This window comes from Lates calcarifer, linkage group LG5 (genome assembly GCF_001640805.2).
Source record: "Lates calcarifer isolate ASB-BC8 linkage group LG5, TLL_Latcal_v3, whole genome shotgun sequence".
Classification (NCBI taxonomy): domain Eukaryota; kingdom Metazoa; phylum Chordata; class Actinopteri; family Centropomidae; genus Lates; species Lates calcarifer.
Window position 1 is genome coordinate 20,504,011 of NC_066837.1, and position 22,094 is coordinate 20,526,104.

Consider the following 22,094-nt stretch of genomic DNA (forward strand, 5'->3'; position numbering starts at 1 on the left):
CCTTTTCATGTTTCAGATGTCTTTGATTTGTCGCCAGTTAACACAATGAGAGATTTCCCCTTTAAACTGCCCACATGATTTCAATTCAGTAAAAAGCAAAATTTAGAGAAACATCCAAAAGAGAATATGAATACGAATATGAATTTGTGCTGCAGAGCTTTGATTTATTTCGTAACCCTTTGGGAGCTTGATCCCCAGGGCTGGGAACCACAACACTAAATTACCTACCTGTGCATAAAATAGCTAAAAGTAGGTTCAGCTACAACTACAAAATTTTACTTACACATTAATTCATCACTGTCCAAAATATCTGTAATGTAATATATGTTTTTTCTCCAAAACGAGTGCTTTTACTTTTGATACATTCATATATTTTACTCGACTTTGACTTGGAGTTTGAATGCAGCATTTTTTCTTGTAATGAAGTATTTTTACATTATGTCTGTACTTAAATGACTTATCTGAATACTTCCATCGCTGCGATTGACACCCTGACAGCCCAGAAACAAACCGTGACCATAAACAAGCTCAGATGTTTTAATTTATTTGACTAAATGATAGCAAATGGCGGTGTTCGATAATGGACTTGGCTCTACTTCATGACATCACTGGAGTGACAGGGCAGCCGTGTGTGGGGAGGGGAGGGGAGGGGGAGGGGGAAGAAGAGGAGGAGGATCTCTCCCCATAAGTTTACTTTGCCCTTTGCGGGAGATGGGATTCAGGCTCCGCAAACCCGCCGAGAGACGAGCAGGGACTGGGGGGAGGAAACTTCGCGAACACGCCTAAAACTGCTGAATTCAGGATTATCTGCGGGGTCATGGACGGTTTCGTCTAGCGGAGTTGACGGCGGTTTCCCGTGTTGCGCGCTTCTGCAGCAGAGCGGACCTCGCAGTGCGACTCCAGGCGGCTCTGAAGGAAACCATATCTGGTCAAAGTATTCGTTGCTGTCACCCAGCGGGACCGTCCGGCTATAAATAGCGCTGGAGGAGGTACGGAAATAAATGCAAAAATTACACTGCACAGTCAAATTAGTGAAGATCACACATCTAGGTTCATGTAATGAGCTGGACAACTGTTTTAAAATGAACTTGGAATAAGTTTCCATTAAGTCTCTTAGAATAAAAGGGGGGTTCTCAGGGAAAGTCAGGAATTGTTTTTTTTAAATTTCACTGTTAGTGTTTTTCTTCCTGTTGGAGAATGTGTTTTATTGGCTGTTGTTGGCTTCCTCTTAAAGTAATGACACTGCACGTCCTAACATCAAACCCCTGCACAGGTATCCTATCACAGTCCTAGTTCCTTGAGGCCGTGGTACAAGAAATGTGTGGGTTTTTCTTTTGGTAACTAATTTGATGCCTGCAATCATAACTTATTATAATGTTAAGTATAATCCTCAGATTTCACTGTCACCTCTTGCAGCCTCTGGAGACTTGAGTTAAATGTCAGATCTGTCTAAACTAAATAGTTATTTTATTGCTTACAGCCAGAGCATGTTTGAGCCCATGACCTAAAATGTGTCACCTTCATAGTTCATGGCATAACAACATCACTCTCTATGTTTAAGGCTCAAGTAGCACCACCTTGCATAATCAGGGTTTCGGTCAACAAGTGCTGTGAGAGGCAACAGTTTGCTGATACTTTGGTTGTCAGTTCTTCTGTGACCTACATACATCACAACAGTGTGTGTGGAGCCTTATAACAGCACTGTGGAGATAGCTCTGGCTATGGGAAACTAAGTTCTGATTTTCCTCTCAGTTCGTTTGGCATAGCCCTGCATGCTCTTTTGTTCGCTGTGCTAAACCTGAGACACAACTGCATCTTTGGTCATCTCTCTATAGGAGCCTTTTGTCACTCAGTGTTGCACAGTGTTTCATCATCAAAAACATCCCTACATGCAGTCACAAATCTGTTCTTCATCTTAGCTATGGGCTTTGTATTTTATCTGAGACCTGAGACAACACTGATCAGCAAAGAGACATGTGGTAAAACATTATGACATTTTGACCTCTGCAGAATGCACAAATGGCCTGACCTCAGGTCCAAGGCAGCGAGTGAGCTGCTAGGCCCCTCATTATACCCATCATGATATATGATTCCATACTGGTCCCCAGAGTAGCGACTAACAACACAGAGGCCTGTCACTGATGGGTTTCATGCAGCAAAATGAAGGACAGTTTAAATTTTGGTTTTCAGAAAAAAAAATTGTCAAACAAGAGAATGATTATTTGATTATGGCTTCCACTCTACTGTAACAACAAGATACATAAAAGACTGGGAACTATCATCTACACAATGTTTCAGTGCTAAATTTAAATCTACCACATAAGTGGACACCCTTAAAACACACACACATACACACACTGCCATGTAGCTCATCCCTACCACATACATTATGACATGTGGCAGATAGGAGAGCAGGACAGTTGCCTCTCAGCTGTTTCCTACTGGACCTGTGTGATTCTAACAACTGCAGTCTTGCAAAAACATTTTAGACTGACAGCGTACAAATGTCACCGCTTCAGGAGGTAAAAAAAAAAAAAAAGTTTCTTTGATCCATTGTCCAACTACCGATCTGCCTTCAAACCTGCAATTAGCATCAGGTTAAAATCCACAGGGATCTTGAGAGAGATCTGGAGTTTGTAGCATTGATTTTGTACAAATATACAAATCTGTAAAGGATAGGGTCAGGCCAGCCTCTGAGTTTGGCATCAGCTTAGACATAAAAGCAGTATATCCTGGATTTACCAAGCTAAAGAAAATTATATGTGAAATGTTCACACGCTACTTCCATGTATTTGTTTCCTGACAGTGTAAGCTGTTTGGAGACATTTAGCAGGAAGTCATCTGCTGAAACCTGAAGTCCTCTGCCGCGCTCTCGCTGTGTTTTACGTGCTGATTTATTGGCTGGTAGAGTTTTTGGCCGCTCTGAGAGCATGTGTGAGTTTTACAGAGTAATGTGTATGTGTTTCATGGCTGAGAGAGTCGCAGCCTCACTGGGGTTTATGTTTGAAATCAAACTGAAAGATTTACAAAGAAATCGCTGTCAGAGCAGGTCGTCTTAGAACTTTGTTCTGCACAAGCAGCTGCATTGTGCAAATTTTGGTTTAAAGCAGATATTAGAATTGGGAGATTTTACTGTGAGAAAGGCTATGCTCATGTGAGAGCAGTTCTATATATATATATATGTAACATCACTTTCAAGGTTTTATACTCATCTGACTTGATTAATGGTCCTGCATCAGTGCTGCTATTCTTAGAGGCTTGAGGACTGGACAAGCCTGGTTTAGAGGGCAAGGGTCAACTCAAGTGTTTATGACTTTACAGGGTACATTCAGACTTGGTTCATCTCTGGTTGTTCCTCCTTTCTGCCCAGTGAATGTCCTCTAATGAAGCACAAGCTTGTAGAAACGTTATAAATACAGGCACGGGTCTGTTTGATATCATCAGAGCAGGTCAGTGTCTTCCAGCAGACTTGCAGCATTATTTGGAGTCCAGCCCAGTTCTTCATCTTTGGTTTTGGAAACTTGTCTTGTCATGGAGCTTAGAGAAAGCAGAACAAAAGAACGGCACGCTTGACCCTGCCTTTTAGGAGGTTAGCCAAAACACACTTGCTGACATCCTTAAGATCAAAAAGAAAAGTTTGCGCTCACATTTGTACTCCTTGAACGCTTAAATTTCTTGCACTTCGGTTGGTTTTTAAGCTCCGGTCTCAACTTTTTTCTGCCTAATTTGAGTTAATTCTCATTCTCAGATGTAGGGTCAGTTGAGTTATTATTAGTCTTGTCATGTGGGACTCTATCAGCAGCAGCTCACAACACATTTCAAACCCTGACCAGGCGTTTTAAGAAACCGGGGCTTAGAGGCAGCATGTATGTCAAGCGCTCAGTGTTGTGACCCACAGATGTTCCGCTGCAGCTCACCCGTCATCAGTCATCTCTCTCAGCCAAGACTCTTTCCTGCCATGTTAGAGAGCTCCAGAGAGAGAGGAAAACAGATCTCGAGTCTCTCCGCGCTGTCAGCTGAGAAAGAAAGCACGAGAAAAACATGTTTCCAGACAAGATATTTGGTTTATCTGGGACTGACTTTTATACTTTTCTGCAGAGTGCTTTGAGAGGAAAAGCAGAGCTACATTCTAACACTACTGGGAGGAAATGGAGTGTTCGTTTAGAAAGACAAAATGACAAGTCAACAGGTGAAAAACTGTGCTAGTTAGAGGTTTGTCTGCTGTTACTGTCATGGAAAATAAAAGGAAATTGTCTGTGTAGCTGCTATAGCAAATTACACCTCTGTGGTCTTTTGTTGAACTGAGGTAAGCAGATGACTTGTAGAACATTGGCAGCTTATCTTCTGTAAGGTATCTAATTTCTACCTTCAGTGGCTTCAGGTGTTTTAAGCCTATTTTTTATCTTGTCAAACACATTTTCAGTACACCCTCTACATCACCCAGAAGACTTGCCAACCAACCAAACAGTCAGAACAGCCTTAGGTAAGCTTCTCACTGCCCCCTTTTTTTTATTATGGCAAGAATCCAGTCAGTAGATAATGTTATTATGGCCTGTAATCCAGTGTCCACATGTCCAACCTACAGCAATCTATGGCTTTTTTCTTGTTTTTCTCAGGTTTCTTTTTCCTCTTAAATGTGTTACCTTAAGTTACATCACAGAGAACAAGACCAAAATGTCTAACAAAGAATTATGGCTTGACAGAATATAATTCTATTATATATTATTATTATATAATATTATTTGCTTTCTCACAAAGGGTTAGATGAGAAGATAGACATCACACTGGATTTGTTAGCTGGATTTTTTCAGGGTAGCTGGTCTTAAAGGAGTTTGACGTTGTGGGAGATGCCATTTTAGAAAATGAGGAAACTGATGTTGCTCTCCTGTCTGTGCAGCAAATATGAAGCTCCAGCCAGCAGCTGGTTAGATTAGCTGGACACGGGGGGAAACAGGTTGGGTGTTCTCCTGTTTCTGGTCTTTGAGCTTTATTTTTGGCATACACGCATGTAGGGCTGGGTATCGTTCAAAAATGTTCAATACTGGTACCAATACCGGTACCTTGACTTTGATAACGGTTCCTGAACTATACATTTTTTCGATACCAATTTTATAAAATCAGTTCTAACTGATTCTGTCCTTTTTTGTGCAAATATTGCATCGCGGATTATTGGCATCAGTCTTGCTAAAATGGAGGCACACTTTGACCTCTGTGACATTTTTTTAACTGCTCCAACACACACACTGTAGTTTACAACACAGATACATGTGAACCCCGTCTGTGGGCATAAACACATAAGTATTTTCCCTGCATGCCTCTGGTTCAGTACCCAAAATGCATAACTATTCCTTTAAAAACAGCTGTCCTGAAGAAACCCAGCTAATTAATCCAGTTTGGTAAAATAACACAAGCTGCCTTATCAGGAAACTTGGAACTTGACATATACGATACCAGAGGAATGTGAGATGGAAAAATGAATCTTCAGTGCATCTGCAGAGAAAACTGCAAGTTACATTCTACCACAAGCAAATGTGGCAGTTCAATGAGGAGCTACTAAAAAGTGCAAAACAGGTTTTACGGCATGGCATAAAAAATGAAACACGCTGTTTAAAACAAGATTTTTCCTTTCCAACCTTCTGTAGCTGTCTTGTTGGTTACACTAGGAAGAAACAGAGAGCGAGAGAAAAAAAAAACAAGAAGAAAAAGAAAAACAAGCAGTGGAATATGATGTTTCATTTGTTTCTCCATAGATGACTGGGTGTATCTATTGCTCTCTAATTCTCAGAGCTATTAATCTTCCTTCACTCTCTGCTTCTGCCTCCTCCAGGTCTCTCTCTTTCCAAGGAGCGCTACAGGCACTTGGCTGCCTTTGCTGATTTTTTTTTTTTTTTTTTTTTTTTTTTACCCCTCAGCTGGGGGTCATTGAGGTGAGTACAGTCAAGTGCAGCATTGATTGATGCTTGGTTAGTGTATATCTGCGACTGTTAAAGCCATTTTTGCATTTCTCTGACCCTTCAAACACTGTTATTCCACCATTAATTATATTACAGTTTTCTTACTATTTGTTTCCATCCACAGATATCATTTTTCCTCAAACCCCAGGGTGTCCCGGGCTCCTGATCTACTTTTTTATTTTTTGTGTGTGTGGAGGGGCTATAGAGGTAAGGGAGCTGTTAGAATGTTAGAATTAGGTATCAACCTATCTTGGCGACACTGAATCTCATTTCTCAGACACATCTCACAAATCTACAGGTTGCATAGAGATAATAATGCTAGAAGTAAAAGTCTGGTTCAGTTGCTAATTTTATCACCCAAAGCAATTTGATGTACAAGAAATTTTGCAAGAGTTTGTGTGCATTTCATGTTAATTGTGACTTGATTCATGTCTCCAGGTGTAGTGTCCATCATGTCGGTGATGAGGAAGGAGATGGAGAAGTACAGGGACATAGATGAGGACGAGCTGCTGAAGAAACTCTCTGAGGAAGAGCTGCAGCGGTTAGAGGATGAATTAGAGGAGCTGGATCCTGATGTAAGTTTATAATATACAGTTCATAAGAAGCTGTTACTGTCACTGTGTTGTTGTCAGTGGGGAGTTATGGGATCATACAGGCTTAAATAGAGCCCCCTGATGTAATATGCTGCAGTGCACTGCACATCGCTACAGCTACATGTCCTTGTGTTTTCACTTGAATTGACGTTAGCTGATAATTTCTGCTTTCACCCGGTCAAACTGTGTTAAGTGCAAAACATTTTAATGCCCTTGAACGTACTCATGTGTAAATGGCTGTAATGTAAATAATGGTTTCTACGGTGTTAGTTCAGAGGCAGCTGATGGACTGTGATTTGAATGCTATGTAGGCAAAACCAGCTCCAGAGTCTGCTAACGTGCAGTTAGTAGGCAGTTAGTGTCACTGCACTATGTGACCACCAGGATGGTTAGAATGTCTTTTCTCTTATTGATTGTAATCAAACCAGAGGTGATGTGTGGAGTTTATATGATGACCCACACTGTTTGGTCCACACAATATATATTTCCACAGTATCTTAGAATTTATCTATGATAAAATGAGAAAGATAATAGGGAATAAACCAGCAATCCACTATATTTAAGTAAATGATTGCATCAGTAAAAGTAACTGAATGCAACATAATAAGGAGAGATGGAATAGAAACATAAAATAGAATTATTAACAGTTAATTTATTCAGCATATTCCAGTTATATATATATTTTAGTGCTTGATAGAAAATCAATAAAGTTTTGATACTTTATTATTTAAGTCATTAATAGAGAACAACTGCAACCTTTGATGGTTCCAACTTCTTAGATGTTAAGCTTGTCTACTTTTTTATATATAATTGTAAACTGAGTACCTTTTATTTTGTGGACAAAACAAGCAGTTTAAAGAAGTCAGATTCAGATTTTCAGAATGGCAGATAGCATTGTTTTTAATGTCCGCTGATATTTTATGGACAGTTTATTGAAAAAATTGACATAGTCAAATATGTGAGTGAGGAAGTATCGGAGACAACTTTGGTTATTAAGGCAAAGTGAAGCTGAGCCAATAGAGATACATTTTAGAATATGCTTAACCTTTACTGTGACTGATTTTGCCACAGTTAGTCACCCTTTCCCCTATCAGTATCTCTTTTTGTATTGAGTGCAGTCTATGTGAGTCCGGGTGGTGTATCACAGTTGTGGTCAGTGGGCTACAGTAGGTACAGTACATCAGTTATACTTGTGTTTAATTTCTGTTGATTTTTATGACATATTACCTTCAGTATCTGATGCACCAATGGCATCATACCCTCGGTGATGCATGACCATTGGTAGGGGCAGTGACAGCAGCTTTAGTAGCTTTCTGACGAATGTCTTAACTGCTCATAAAGAGACTGGAATCCCCCTCAATGCCAAAGAGATGACTGGAGGGGTATAATCCACAGGACTCTCGCTGTGTGTGTGTGTGTGTGTGTGTGTGTGGGAGAGAGAGAGAGAGAGAGAGAGACCAATGCCAGCACAGAGTGACCAGAGAGACCCCATGACATAAACAGAAGAAACAGTGAGAGGCAGTGCGTGTGTGCTTACCTTGTTTGTGCCTGTTTATGAGGGTAACCTGTTACACAACAGTGAAGTGCCCCTTCTCACACACTGTAACCTTCCCAACAGGGCTCCCCGCACCAGTTCCAGTAAGCCACTGAAAAAGCTTCGTCACCATGTACAAACCCCCCCCCCCCCCCCCCCCCCCCAAAAAAAAAAACAACGTCTGCCAGCTGTACTGCGAGTGTAGAGAGATAAATTTATCGTCAATCATCTAGGGAACATTTTGTGTTTTTAGTACATACAGTGCTGCGTCAGTCATATGCTTACACACTATTACTGACTGTTTACTTCTACTAAGACACCATGGGCAGATCCTTGTGGATCTCACTTGAAGTCTAAGATTTATTACATTTTTAGATTACAGCTCTAACATCCCTCAGGTTAATACAGATCAGATGTACTAGAAACATTTCTTAAATCATGGATAGTGAAAGTTTTGTCATGTATTACTCACCCACCTAACTTTAAGCTGCATATTATTACCAGCCATTTTAGCTTCTTTACACTCATTGTTATGGTTTTACGGCCCACAGCTTAACAGTTTTCTCATTACTGTCAAAAACTGTTGTGTTTCCAGCAACAGGGAGCTGTTTTACTGAAAAAAGTTCCGATCTACCAGCTGCACATTACCAACCTGCACAGCGTCAAAGTGCTAACAGACAATGTCAGTGAATAGCTGGTGAACATAGTGTAGCATTTACCAGATTAAGAACCAGATATTTTTTATTAGGAGTTGGTGGAGACCAAAATAAAGCTAAAAGGAGAGTGACTATTACACTTTAAAAAAATGCTTATGTTGACCTGTATCTTCTGGATGAACTTTTTACAGTGATAATATGTAAGTGTTGTATTTACAACTTGTTGTCACTGCTCCGAAGTGGCCAAAAAGTCAGTTATTGCAGGGTTAAAAAGCAAATATTGTCACTTTTTACTTACTACAGTCATGTGCTTATAGATGATCACTGTGGCTTGTGAGAGGAAGAGAGAGATGGGCTGAAATGACAGGGAAAAAGAAGAGAGGGAAGTACAGTACAGAGGGGACGGGGGGAGGGACAGCCTCATGCTTGTAAAAACGACATGCTGGGTCTGAGTGTCAGAGGCCTGTTATCTACAGCTGATATAACTGTGACATAAAAAGCATGGCAGTGATGGTGTGATACACCCACGGCTTTACTATAAATACTACTGCAAGTCACGTGAACATTTATGGACAACTATAAGAAGTGTTGAATGAGAGCGACAGAGGAGAGAGAGTGAGAGCAGATGAATAAGAATGAGAGGCAAAGACGGTGGGAGAGACAGCGAGTTATGAAGAGAGAGAGGCCTCTAAGTGCTGAGAGGACAGATAAGATATGGAGCTATAAGTAGCACTTCGAAGAGCTTGGTTTTGAATGTGGCTTTAGGTTGAAAATAACTTGGTGTGCAGTGAAGCTCTGGGAAATGTCTTGGTCCCGTGCTGGTCTAGAGTTTAGATAGAAACTGATGTGGGAGTTACATTAACCAGATCAAAGATACTGCACCACCATCTCTCTATCTATCTCACTGTGCTCTAATACTGTTACTTTTTTTCCAATACCCAATGCCAGTCCTTTTAATTATGTAAATTTCCAGTCCTTGTCTAGAATGCATTGTTACCAGCTGGGATGCGGCAGAAAGACCAGACTAAGAAAGCTCCGACGGGAACGTTTCAGAGGGATAACCTTCTGGCCCATCTGGAGAAACAAGCCAAAGAGCATCCTGACAGAGAAGACCTGGTGCCCTTCACAGGGGAGAAGAGAGGTTAAAATATATATTTTTTTATTCCCTAAAGGGTGATTGGTTCCACAAGACCACACCTCAGCAGGCCAGTCTAGTGTGGACACAGAGGTGTGTGATGTATGGTGAGAGATGCCAGACATCTCTGTGGGGAAACTCTAGAAGGTCTCCCTGCTGTCACTGTCATCTTGATCTGCTTTGCTGGTGTTATGGCCTTACTGCAGTCTATCTTCTGTGCTTTCAAGGCCCCAGACATTTCAATTTCTTTTCACAGACCAGCAGTAAAGCTGCAGGTGGGGAAAGTGAATTAGTAACATCCTCTCCTTGTCAGCAACTGCACCAAGATACTGTTATTCTTGTGGAACAGTCAGTTAGCTGCAAACTGGATCACATGAGCAGTGTGGAGCAACAGTGGCTTCTGCCTCGGTTCAAAGCTTTCTGCCGTCACGCCACTTGCAACCAATCCATGTTTTCTCTCTGTCACTCCCCTCCTGCTCATCTCGCAAGAGCAGACAAAACCTCTATTCCGGTTTGCTTTGTTGGAGGGCTTGAAACAGTCATTTCCCTTGCCACAACTTGTGACCTGTGTTAAACCATGTGGTGAAATTAAATGTGACTCTGGACCACGAGAGGTGACCCAGGTGACTTTCAAAAAGCTTCCCTGCTCTCTAGATAAACTCGCCACCCTGCTGTCAGCGACCTGTGTTTAAATGGGGGGTCAGAAAATGTCTGGCTGAAACCTGAGGAGCTGACCACACACACGCATGTGCACACACACTGAGCAGACCTCTCTGAAAAGACACAAAACTCTGGATCGTTACAGCCAAACATGGTGATGACAGCCTGTGGTCTGGTGTGACATGAGGGGATGCTCACCTCAAATGGATGAACTGGTTACGTAAGAGAGCTGGTTTGGACAACAGGGCTGACCTCTGCCTCACATCTCTGTGTGATATCTCACTTTAGTTTGACATTTCCATTTTCAACACATACCGTTGTGTATGCTATATTTCAGCGCGAGTTCTTTAACAAATTAACAGTCTTCGTTGTCTCTGTAATTCAGACTGACTTACAGGGAAAATCTGTCTGCATTAAGGTCATGAAAGTTTACTTTTCTGCATACCAGCTGATCAGTGTCACTGATGCCACATTCATGTCATATTGGAGTTAGCGTAATAATGAGTTTCCGATTTGTAATAAGCGTTCATGTCAACATCCAAGTCGTAATTACGACCGGATCATACTTGAATATTATTAGTACATGGACTTTAGTGACCTGAGCAGAGGTCCTACCTGTAATGTCATTTCTGTTTATTCAATCTATTGCATCATGTCTTAGGGAAAGCCTGGGTGCCTAAAAAGAGGGTGGACCCCATCATAGAGAATGTGACTCTGGAGCCAGAGCTAGAAGAAGCCCTTGCTAGTGCTACTGATGCTGAACTGTGTGATATTGCAGGTAACACACACGCACACAGACACACACACACACACTCACGCCTTCACACACATCTCCTCCCATACACATATGCAATATGCATAAGGATTACTGGTTTCAGCTGATCCGTTTTAGATGGAAAAATTGAGATTATCATTTTTTGTTTAAGCTTTTTTTTGTTGCATCTTTTATTTTTCAAAAAAACAAAACAGAACAAAAAGTAGCAGAACAATAACAGAAAAAGAGCTCAAAGCCTCTGAATGAGATATTGAATAATCTTGATTTGTAGTGTTGCCTTTGCTAAAATGCAGGTGTCTGATTGTTCTTCACCTTCATCCCCCTGCACACTCTCACTAATCAGTGTCAAAACACTGTCTCACCTTAAACTAAATACCTTTTTCATCAACTTTTCCTCAGTCTAACTCTTCTCCATCTCCTCTAGCACTCCTTCCACCTTCCCTACACCCTTCCCCTTCACATCTCCATCAGCCCCTCCATCCTCTCCACCTCCTCCATCCCTGCTGGATCTCTCTGTTCGCTAGCTGAACACCATCCAGGGTATCTGTAGACTGCACAAAGTATTTGCATGGTACGATTGTAGTCGTCTGTCATGTTCACAGTGTCAGCTTGTGTTAAACACACGCAGACACAGCTCACAGCCAGACACATGTCTGTAACCATACATGCATTACATGTATGAGTATCATAGAGTCTGTGTAATGCATGACAAATGTCATTACTTTCAGTCTGTTGCCATGTCTATGACTGACAACATACATTATAATCATAAATCACTCCATGTTTTATACACTGCAGGCGCGAGCACTGAGCTCTCATTAACCTCTGACATATATTTTAATAAGTCATTAAGTTCTAGTTTGTTAAACCATCATTTTCTTAAAACGCATGAAAATCAGAAATAAAAATAATATCAATACCAGGTTTTAAGTCAGTAAAATGCAAGTTATGACATTGTTATGTTGTAGGAACCATTATCTTTTCGCTACATTATGGTGATTTGAAAGGTTGTTCACACTTTTACAAAGTGTAGACACATTTAGTTTTACCTACCACCAAAGTCACTGTTATTGGCAGAAATTAATCATCATACTATGGACAGTTGAACAGTTACTGAAGCTTGGAAGAGAAATTGAAAATGAGAAATATTTTAACAATATAAGAAATCTCTGGGGCTGTTGAAGGTAACATGGCCCCTCACTGCCCCTCTGCTGAGGGCAGTTTGGTAGCTTGTGTTCCCTGACTGTTCCCAAACACTGTCTGGTCTCATGCTCTTGATCTCTCTGACAAATAGACAAGGTGATAATTCTCTGTAAATCACAGCTTTTATATTGTGTCTTCCCCCTGTGTCAAAAAAAACGTATTTCAGATTCACTGCTGCCAGGACAGCTCCTTAGTGGGTGGCTACACACACTAATACCTTGACCTTTATAGTTAAGAGTTTAAGCTACTGCACCTGAAACCTTACAGCATACCACTGCTTGACAGTTAAAACTGAGAGTGTCAGGCTCGACTTGCTTGTGATGCCGCGAGTGCTTCTGTGCTGTCTCTGTTAGCATGGTGTTGCACTATATTGGATGTAAATAGACATCATCATTACATCTGTTGACTCTTTTTTAGCATTTCTCTCTCTCTTTCTCTTTTCTGACCCTCCATTCATTCCCTTTGTTCTTTCCATCCTCATTCTGTCTTCTTGCTGTTTTCCAGCTATCCTGGGTATGCACACCCTGATGAGTAACCAGCAGTACTACGAAGCCCTGGCCAGCAGCACCATAGTCAACAAGCAAGGCCTCAACAGTACATAAAATGCACACACACTTGCACACATGTACCAGAACTTCACTGTATGTTATTGAGTCTTGATTTGGAGAAATGTGCCAGTTGCATGACCTGTCTTCACTTGGCTCACACACAGATACGTTTGGTGCAGGGATTTTTTTGAGAAACAAGTAAAAGTACCTTGAAGAACAGCAGATCGACTCGGCTAATTTGAAGAAAACGTCACCTCATTGTAGAAAAATGTTGGAGTCAGAGTTGACTTGGACTGGAATCAAGTAAAATGATCTCATCTTGGCAGAATGTTGGTTTATTTTACCAAAGATAATAGGCTCAGCTTTTTTTGTTGCACTTCATCTATGTACAAAAACAGTTACACAAGTTAAAACTAAATAAATAAGCAGATACAACTTAGTATATACAGACACTCACACATTGTCCTATAGCTCCTCCAGGAATGTCATTGATGACATGTTCCTATACTACGCACTGTGCACAATTGTATTCTGATATTACTTTTAGCCCCCATCACACGGAGACACACACACGCACACAGACATACATGCTAATGAGCCACTGTTTATCTTGAACGGGGGCTTGTCCTATAGATTTTATAGGATCCTACAGATCCTAAAGCTCTAAACAGAGTCAGAGGCAGAGTATCTCACTTCCAAATATGACCATCTCTCAAAAAGAGAGCAAGCTGTAAACTTCTGAATCAGCTGCTGAAATTGTCACTCACTTTGTTTTCGAAGTTGACATACAGGACAGTAAATAAACAGTTTATCTTGTCTCTTTGTAGGGAAATTCATAATATTATATGGTGTAAATTGGACAATTTAGCAAAGGAATTTGGTTCCTGATATTGTTGTTGTTTTGCTCATTTTCTTACTAAAATGATATTTACTGACAAAATGGTTGGTCCATGCTTACAATTTACTGAATCTTACAACATTATTTACTACCTAGAGCTGATGCATAAAAGAAAATACATTTATCACTCCAGTAGGCTTCATTCCTTGGATCCTCCAATACACAGTGTCTGCCAAGGATTTTACAAAGTATCCAGTTCTGTTTTATCTTCTTTTCACTACTACAAAAAATAAATATTAAGCAAGTTGAAGTCTTGCTTGAGTTATACAGTGTAATCCTTCACAGTCAACATAATATCTGCTGATATTCTAGTAAAAGGTACAATATACTTTTTGGCAAAGCCGCTACATATGCAGATTGACTGAGAGGTCTGTGGTGCATTCAGTGCTAAACCCCCATGTTCACTGTGATGAATTACATATAGTTCAAGTCTTTCAAAGTTAAGTTTCATACCATATGAAAATAATGGAAACCAATAACTGCCTGGAGAGTGGGATTAAACAATAAAACAATATGGTATCCTTTAAAAAAATGATCAGCATATATGTGAAACATAAAGTACATGACATGTAGTAAATTGGTTCAAATATGCAAAACCATAGTGTGGTTTGTCCTGCTTTGTTCTCATTTTGTGCTGTTGAAATGTCAAAAGATAAACGTTTTTAAAAAGTTAAACATTTATTTTAGTGAGTTTACAAGCTAATAGATGACAAGCCCTGAGAAAGTTCACTCTTGACCCAGCAGAGAGCCATTTAATCAAGAGCAATATTCAGTGTGATCAGTAACTGTGGGAAAACATTGTACTTGCATGAATAGTATAGAATGCTATGCTTTGTTTGGCAGGGACTGTAGGCAGATGTGTTAACAGACTCTCAAGCAATCCTAATGAAGACGTGTGTCATGTGGGAAACAGACTACACTCATGTTTTAATGAGTGTTGCTCTCACAGTAAGATTTACTCAGATTAGACCCTGTGAAGAAAAGAGTTCATCTCACAACAGTGTGCTGCTGTACAAAAATGTGTGTACCATAATTGTGTTGTATCCCAGGTGTGATCCAGTGCACCCAGTATAAACCTGTCCCTGATGAGGAGCCCAACTCCACTGACGTAGAAGACACCCTGTTGAGAATAAAGAGGAATGACCCTGACCTAGTTGAGGTCAATCTCAACAACATCAAGGTAGGAGTGTGTGTGTTTGAATATAATGTTGAGGATGACAAGAGAACATATAATATTAATGCTGGAGCTCCAAACTCAGTATCACCTGATATTTTATTTATTTTGGATTATGGATGTTTTATATTTAATATGAAACATCTGCTCCTCTATTCATCGTAGTCATCTCTATCTGTTTATCCTAGTAATTACACTTGAAGATGATAAGTTTGTCATACAAAAAATACACATCATGTTTGATGACATGTATCTTCCAAAAGCAGAAACAAACACATTTTGGTCAACAAAAGTTGTCACATTTTAATTGTGCTTTTTAAGAAATAAACTTCTATTCAAATTAAATAATATAATGTAACATTATCTTATCTAAAGTAATGTTTCTGTATTGTGACAAATTATGGTATAATGCTATTTAGGATCTGAGAATAAATAATAAATGAAACATGGAGTGTTTCCTGAGCTGTAATGTATTGGTGGTGTGTTTTTCTCTTCACAGAACATCCCCATCCCGACTCTGAAGGCGTACGCTGAGGCTCTGATAAAGAACACTGTGGTGGAGAGGTTCAGTATCGTAGGAACCAGAAGCAATGACCCCGTAGCATTTGTGAGTCACAGCTGTAACATTTTATTGCTCTAGTTCTCTGAAATAGAGGATCCAGATCAGCCAAGTTAAACTTATCTTCTATTTGGTGGTTTTAATTGATTGAGTTATGGGTATCAGCGTTTCTAAAGATACACTCTCTGCATGTGTTACACAGTTTTAACACTCTGTCTTTTCATAAGATATAAGTAAGTATACTTGCACATAAACCTCTTGTTGTCTTTTTGCCTTCAAGACATTGCTTCCTCAACCAGGCACCTCATGTTTGTTGTCAGTTATTGTGATAATGGCACTAAAATAGGAAAACTATGTTGTATAGCAGAACATATTTTCATCAGTATGCAGTGGTGTTCAGGTCTTCCTTTGTGTTGCATATAATCCCTCCACCACATCCCACTTTTTCTCTATCTAATAAGACAACTGTACCAATGAGTCTCACAGAAAGCCTTTATGGTGATGTGTCCCTCATTCTGCCAAACCATTTGTCGGATTATAGAGCAAATGGCTGCGAAATAATGAGCAAATTAAGCTTTATTATGTGCTGTGTGTGTTTCCTCAGGCCCTGGCAGAGATGTTGAAAGTGAACACGACGCTGAAGAGCCTGAATGTTGAGTCCAACTTCATCACAGGGACTGGAATCCTGGCCCTCATAGAGTCACTGCAGAATAACACCACACTACTGGAGCTCAAGATAGATAATCAAGTACGACCATACAAATACACACAAGCAACCTGATTGCATAGAGTACATACAGACTCATACACACTTACCATGCAAATAAGCGTGTGTGCAGGTGTGTGTGTGTGTGTCAGGTTGTGTACACAGGCCGTCTTTGCCACTTCAGTCTAATGCTCCTAGATCACATTGTGATGTGTCATAGTTTCACATCTGTGACTCACTGCTTGCCCGTTGGTTCAACTTGTTGAAAGATGTTTTATCTCTCACCCTTCTCTTGTACGTCTTTGCCATTTGGCTCCACTGATTGATCAATTGAAATGATATAAAACATTAAATTGAAAAAGCATGTCCCCCCTGCCGCCGCTTCATCACCCTGTTATCTCTAGTGGCCCTGCTGCTCAGTTTGTGGACTCCTCCTCTTTCAGCTTTTTATTTCTATTTTTATTTTTCTCTAACACTATCTAACCATCTCTCTCTCACAACCCACCCCCCACCCCTTTTTTTTGCACAATTTCAATTCATCTCTTCCCATCTCTCCTCCCACACTTTATCCAAACTCCAGAGCCAGCCGTTAGGCAACAAGGTCGAGATGGAGATAGCCAGCATGCTGGAGAAAAACACCACGCTGTTGAAGTTTGGCTACCATTTCACTCAGCAGGGCCCTCGCCTCCGAGGCTCCAACGCCATGATGAACAACAACGACCTGGGTGGGTTACGGATGCGCACACACATGGATTTGACAGTGCGGATGCAGCTTTTAGCCTTAGAAACAGGCACACAAACAAACACACACACACACACACACACACACACACACACACAGAAACTGAATTGGGAACATGACAAAAGTCCTTGGACTGGACTCAAACTGATAACATTTCAAGTACATACTGTATTTGATGACTGATTGACCTCACTATGACTTAGTCAGTTACATAACTCGTGCACAGTCTTGCAGTAGTATTGCATTTGGCTGTGCTGGTTGCTCCGTGCGTCAGTGCTGACACTCTATCTTCACTATATCTCCTGGAGTTCTACTTTAATCAGACTCTAATAGAAGAATCACAGTGATATCATCGGCTAGGAACCCCCAGCCAATCAAAACAGCGCCTTCCTGAGTTATGACATCAGCACTAAGAAAAGACTGTTTGTATGAGAGAGAGGACAAAAAAACTAAACTAGTGGAGGAAATGTTTCCTGCACATGTATTTAGGTTGGTGTTTATATTTGCTGATATAGGCCAAGTTACAGAGTTAAAAAGAGGTGGTCATTAGTGTCAACAAGCTGGTCTCATGTCAGATTTTGTGGGACGCCCTCCTGTAAAACTGTGCAACATGACTTGTGGCTCACTGTCAGCCGTGCTCTCTTTGCTTGTATTCTTGCCTTTTATGTGAGTAAAGGGAAGTGGTTCTTGAACGTAAACAATAATCTATTTAATGTTTTCAAGCTTGTGTGAGCGTGTGTGTGCTTGCTCTTGAACCTCCTATGAAGGTGTGTGAACTGATGTCTGTTTTCTCCTCAACCAGAGGTTATGACAGGATTAGGATTGAACTAAGAATTATGATCAAATTTGGGTTCAGGTTTTGGTTTCTTGTTTCTGACATTTTCAGTGTGCTTGTTTTGTGTCACAAACCATTTGAAGTTTATTGTCTGTGTCATAATTTTTCCTCCTCTGTCGTCTTCAAGCCCGGGTCGTCAGGTCAGAGTCGGATGGCTCCTTCACCCTTACTCTGTCTGTCCCTGAGCTGGAGAGAGCCTTCGGGAAAAAGTTCAAGTCCAAGACTAAGTAAAAAAAAAAAAAAACTGGACTGAAGCACTGTTTGACCGCTCAGCCTTGCCTTTCTTCTGCCAACATCCCCTGGTTCTTTTCCAGACCACCAGAACTGCTGCCACCTCCTGTCATACTGTTTCTGAGTTTCTGTTGCTTCTCCACAGCACCCATCATCACTTTCCTTCTTTTCCTCTTCTAGTCATCTCTTTGCACGGACCACTGACAGTGCCTCCTAAATTAGCTGTTGTTCTTTTGTCTCTCTTCATCTGACTGTACTGAAGCCTTCATGGTTTTCATCTGTTGTGTTTCCTAAATTACTTTGTGATCAGTAAGTCTATGCTGTTGTTAAATCTTTGGCCAGTATCTTTCTCCTTGGCATTTTACTGTGTGGATCTTCCTGCTCTCCTGATCTGGTGTTTTATCATTCCTGAAGGAATTCTGCTTTTTCTGCTCAGCCTCTGTGCTCTGCTCTTTTCTTCTGATCACTGCTCTTATCCAAAGCTGAATTACCAACTGGGCAAACAGGGCAAACCAGGCAGTTCCCCTGGGGCTCCAGACCATGGATGATGGTTTACTTAATGGGCTGAACAGGCACAGGCCCATGGATCTCAGTGGTCATTGAGGCCTTGGGCCAGAGCCTCTGTATGAAGTGACTGTTAGTATTAAATATTTCTTGTTTGAAAGTCATAGCGTTCAGTTAAAAGACATCAAATGATTACCAAGAGAGGACCCAAATGGACCATGCGGAGATTCAGAGATACAAAATGATTACAAAGGGATGAAAAATAGCCATTAAGAGACAGATAACAACTGTAAACCATGCTTGTTTTTTTTTTTTTTTTTCTTTTACCGTGGGGCTCATTGTCTTGTCTGTGTGCCAGAATCTCATTGGCCCTACAGACTCCAGCTTCACTGTGTGGCAGTTTGTAGATGGGTAGAGAATTCTCATAAGGCAACACCTTAATTTAGAATGTAATTTTAACTTAGTTTTGACCTTTATTTTTTCAGTATCTATTCTCACTGCACGCTGAATTTTGCTAAATAAAACTGAGCTTAATAAAGTTATCACTGACTAATTACTGATCACTAATATATACACAATAGGGGCCCACAGCTCATTATGGTTCCAGGGCCCCATAGTTGGTTAATCCAGCCCTGCTCTTATCATCATCCTATCCATTGTTTTTTGTTCCTTTTTTCATTCAGGAGCTCTTGAGGTCATTTCCTTTTGCAGCCACTTGTAGCAAAAGTGGTCCAACTTTCTGACCTTTCTGTCTTGCTTCCTGAAAGCTTTTCCCCTACTTTCAACTGTCTCTCATTTTGCTTCATGTGAAGTAAATAAGGCAGGCCAACTTTGCTTTGCTTTAGCTAAAGATTATGATGATGACAAACGTTCTTGGGTTCTGTTTTTCTCATTTTTTTCTCTTTCTTTGTCTCCCTTCCTTCCTTCTCTCCTCTCATTCTTTCACCTCTTGTTCTCCTTTGTCTACTCTTCTTTCTCTTCTTCCTGTGTCCCTCCATCCTCCTCTCCATCTATAGTAAGAAAGAGAAGGCTTGAGGGAGGACCCATCTTCCCTAAGTGTCGGACGAATGTGTAGAAACCAGGGTTACCTTCAATCCCCCGTTCCCCCTCGACCCCCATCGTCTCTCTGGGAACCTCGTCTCATAAACCCTCCTCAGTCTCACAACCTCTGACGGCCTACCCAGAAGACCATGACCACCACGTCAGGTTCAGTTTGGAGGAAATCTCTAAACTCTTTCTGCTTTCTAGACTTTTTTAGTAGATATTAGAGGATCCAAAGGGTTTAATTAGCAGTGTCCCTCTGAGCTTTAGTGCATGCAAAAAGTGAGATTGGTACTATTTTTTGTGCTCTGAAGTTTGTATTTTGACTTGGGTTCTTGCAGCTCTTTGTACCAACTAACCAGGCATTGCTCACTTTGTGATTTTGAGTCCTTTAATATCTCATAAAGGGTCTAGATTACACAATAAAAGGGCTGGAGGTGTGGTTTTGAATGAGGGCCCATTTGAAAGGTGACGGGTCACTTTTAGCAATCCTATTGAGTTGAATGAATTCTAATTATTATTGTGCTGTAAATGATTTGTGCTGTCATTACTGTTGTTCCCAACAGTTTCTGAAGTTGCTTCAAGGTCAACATACAAGGTATTTTCTACCAATTATATACCAAAGTCAATGTCCTATTTTAATTTGCCTGACAAAATAAAAAGCCTGTGAGGAATACTATAATGTCACATTTTGACCCAGTTGTGAAAATCTGATGTTATAGCCTTTTTCCTGTTTGGTCTAAACAGTATTTTAGTGACTCGCTCTCCTCAGATACTAAGCTATACAGATTCTTCAGTAACAGACAGATTTAAAACCTGGCTACTGTGAGATTTGTTGCTATATATAGAATATATTTATTTCTGACAGACCTGGGAAAAAGTCCAAATCCATTCAAATACTTTGACATAACTTGGATCGAATGTGCTGGATATGTTGCTGTAAATGAAAATGCACACTCTAATTACACTCACTCACATTACCACTAGCTGGGAATGACAACTGCCAATTCATGTTTTATTCACTGAAATCTCCATGAAACCACCATAAAATATCCTTCAAACAGTCCGTAACTCAATCTACAATAATAACCTAAAGAACCTACAAGTATTTAAATGGACTTCTGCCACTCTTTCAACCAGGTCTGGTTTGTTGATTGTTTGTGTTTGTTTATTTTTATTTACTGGAGCTAAAAGAAAAAAAAAGTGTGCTTTAATATGAAATTGTTGGTACTGTTGACTTACTGTTTATTACAGGTTTCACATTAATGCCTCAGTCCAGGTTTGGAGTATTTCAGTCATGGATGTTAGACACAGATTTAAAAACACAGGCAACCTTGAATGTCTTTACAGCTGTCAGATTGTATACAGATCCATTTTGTTTAAATCAGGAAATGGTGACAGGCGAGTTGCAGCTTTGAAATGTTTCTTACGTGTGACAGGTCTTAAATCAACCTCTGAATATCTGAAATATGGTATTACACTCTGATCTTGGATTGATCCTTGAAGAGTTTATCATCAAAGGTAAAACAGTGTGTCTGTAAATACATGTTAATGTCCATGTTACAGACTCCAGCACCCAAATACATGTTGGTAATGATAAAAGCTGAAAAAAGAAGGTTTTGCTACTGTTCAACCAAGAGCTAAAGCTAAAACATTGCTGTCTCCAGTCAAATCTTGTTATTTTTTGTGTGGAAGTGAAATGGGTCTGTATTTCCTGCTCAAAGAAAATGGACTACCAGTTGCAAACTTGAAGGTAAAACTGCTCCTACCATCCGTGTCTCCTTGATGTGAACAACTGTATCTGATACTGACACTCAGAGATTTTTAAAAAACAAGTCTGACCGCATGTTTAAGGGTTAGATAACCCATTTAATTTAATTTCATACAGTATCACTGCTTTGTTACTTTCTCATCAGTGCTGTGGGTGTTGTTCAACAGATGGTAATTATGGATGTAAACATTTGTAAGACAGTAAGTAAATGAATGCTAGAGGGGGCGAGGACTCTGCCCCTGCCACTCACAGTCTTTGTGTGTCCTGTTCTTTTTTTCTGTCAAGTGTTCTCTGATATTTTAGTGCTTGACTCTGTGTTTTGTTAGATAGTTCACCTTGTTTGGTTGAATTTTTGTTTATGGGATAAATAAAGCTTGAAAATAACATTTCCACAATGTCCCTGTGCATCAACTTTATTTACATTTGATTAGATGTTTTATTTAAACGTGTGGAGTTCAGTGTTCTCCCATTTAAAGACAACAGTGACACTCAGTGGCTAAATGAAGAAATACATCACGTCAGCTTAGTTAGTGTCTATCTCTATTTATATACTGCCCTCATCAGGCCAAGAATAG

General features: G+C 40.3%; 1 protein-coding gene across 4 annotated transcripts; it reads left to right on the forward strand.

The window, feature by feature from the left end:
* Nucleotides 1–675: 675 nt before the first annotated feature.
* tmod1 (tropomodulin 1) lies at nucleotides 676–21,914 on the forward strand. Of its 4 annotated transcripts, none has more exons than XM_018679679.2 (14): nucleotides 676–989; nucleotides 4,424–4,483; nucleotides 5,828–5,927; nucleotides 6,079–6,161; nucleotides 6,393–6,529; nucleotides 9,722–9,878; nucleotides 11,194–11,310; nucleotides 13,015–13,104; nucleotides 15,006–15,136; nucleotides 15,630–15,737; nucleotides 16,294–16,437; nucleotides 16,976–17,120; nucleotides 18,100–18,199; nucleotides 19,724–21,914. In XM_018679679.2, the coding sequence occupies exons 5-14, from the start codon at nucleotides 6,407–6,409 to the stop codon at nucleotides 19,740–19,742; spliced, it is 1,134 nt and encodes a 377-aa protein (XP_018535195.1). In that variant the 5' UTR covers nucleotides 676–989; nucleotides 4,424–4,483; nucleotides 5,828–5,927; nucleotides 6,079–6,161; nucleotides 6,393–6,406; the 3' UTR covers nucleotides 19,743–21,914. The 4 variants fall into 4 exon arrangements, with proteins under 4 accessions (XP_018535195.1, XP_018535196.1, XP_050926682.1 ...); XM_051070725.1 differs by lacking the exon at nucleotides 676–989 and adding an exon at nucleotides 3,938–4,189; XM_018679680.2 differs by lacking the exon at nucleotides 4,424–4,483.
* Nucleotides 21,915–22,094: the final 180 nt, after the last annotated feature.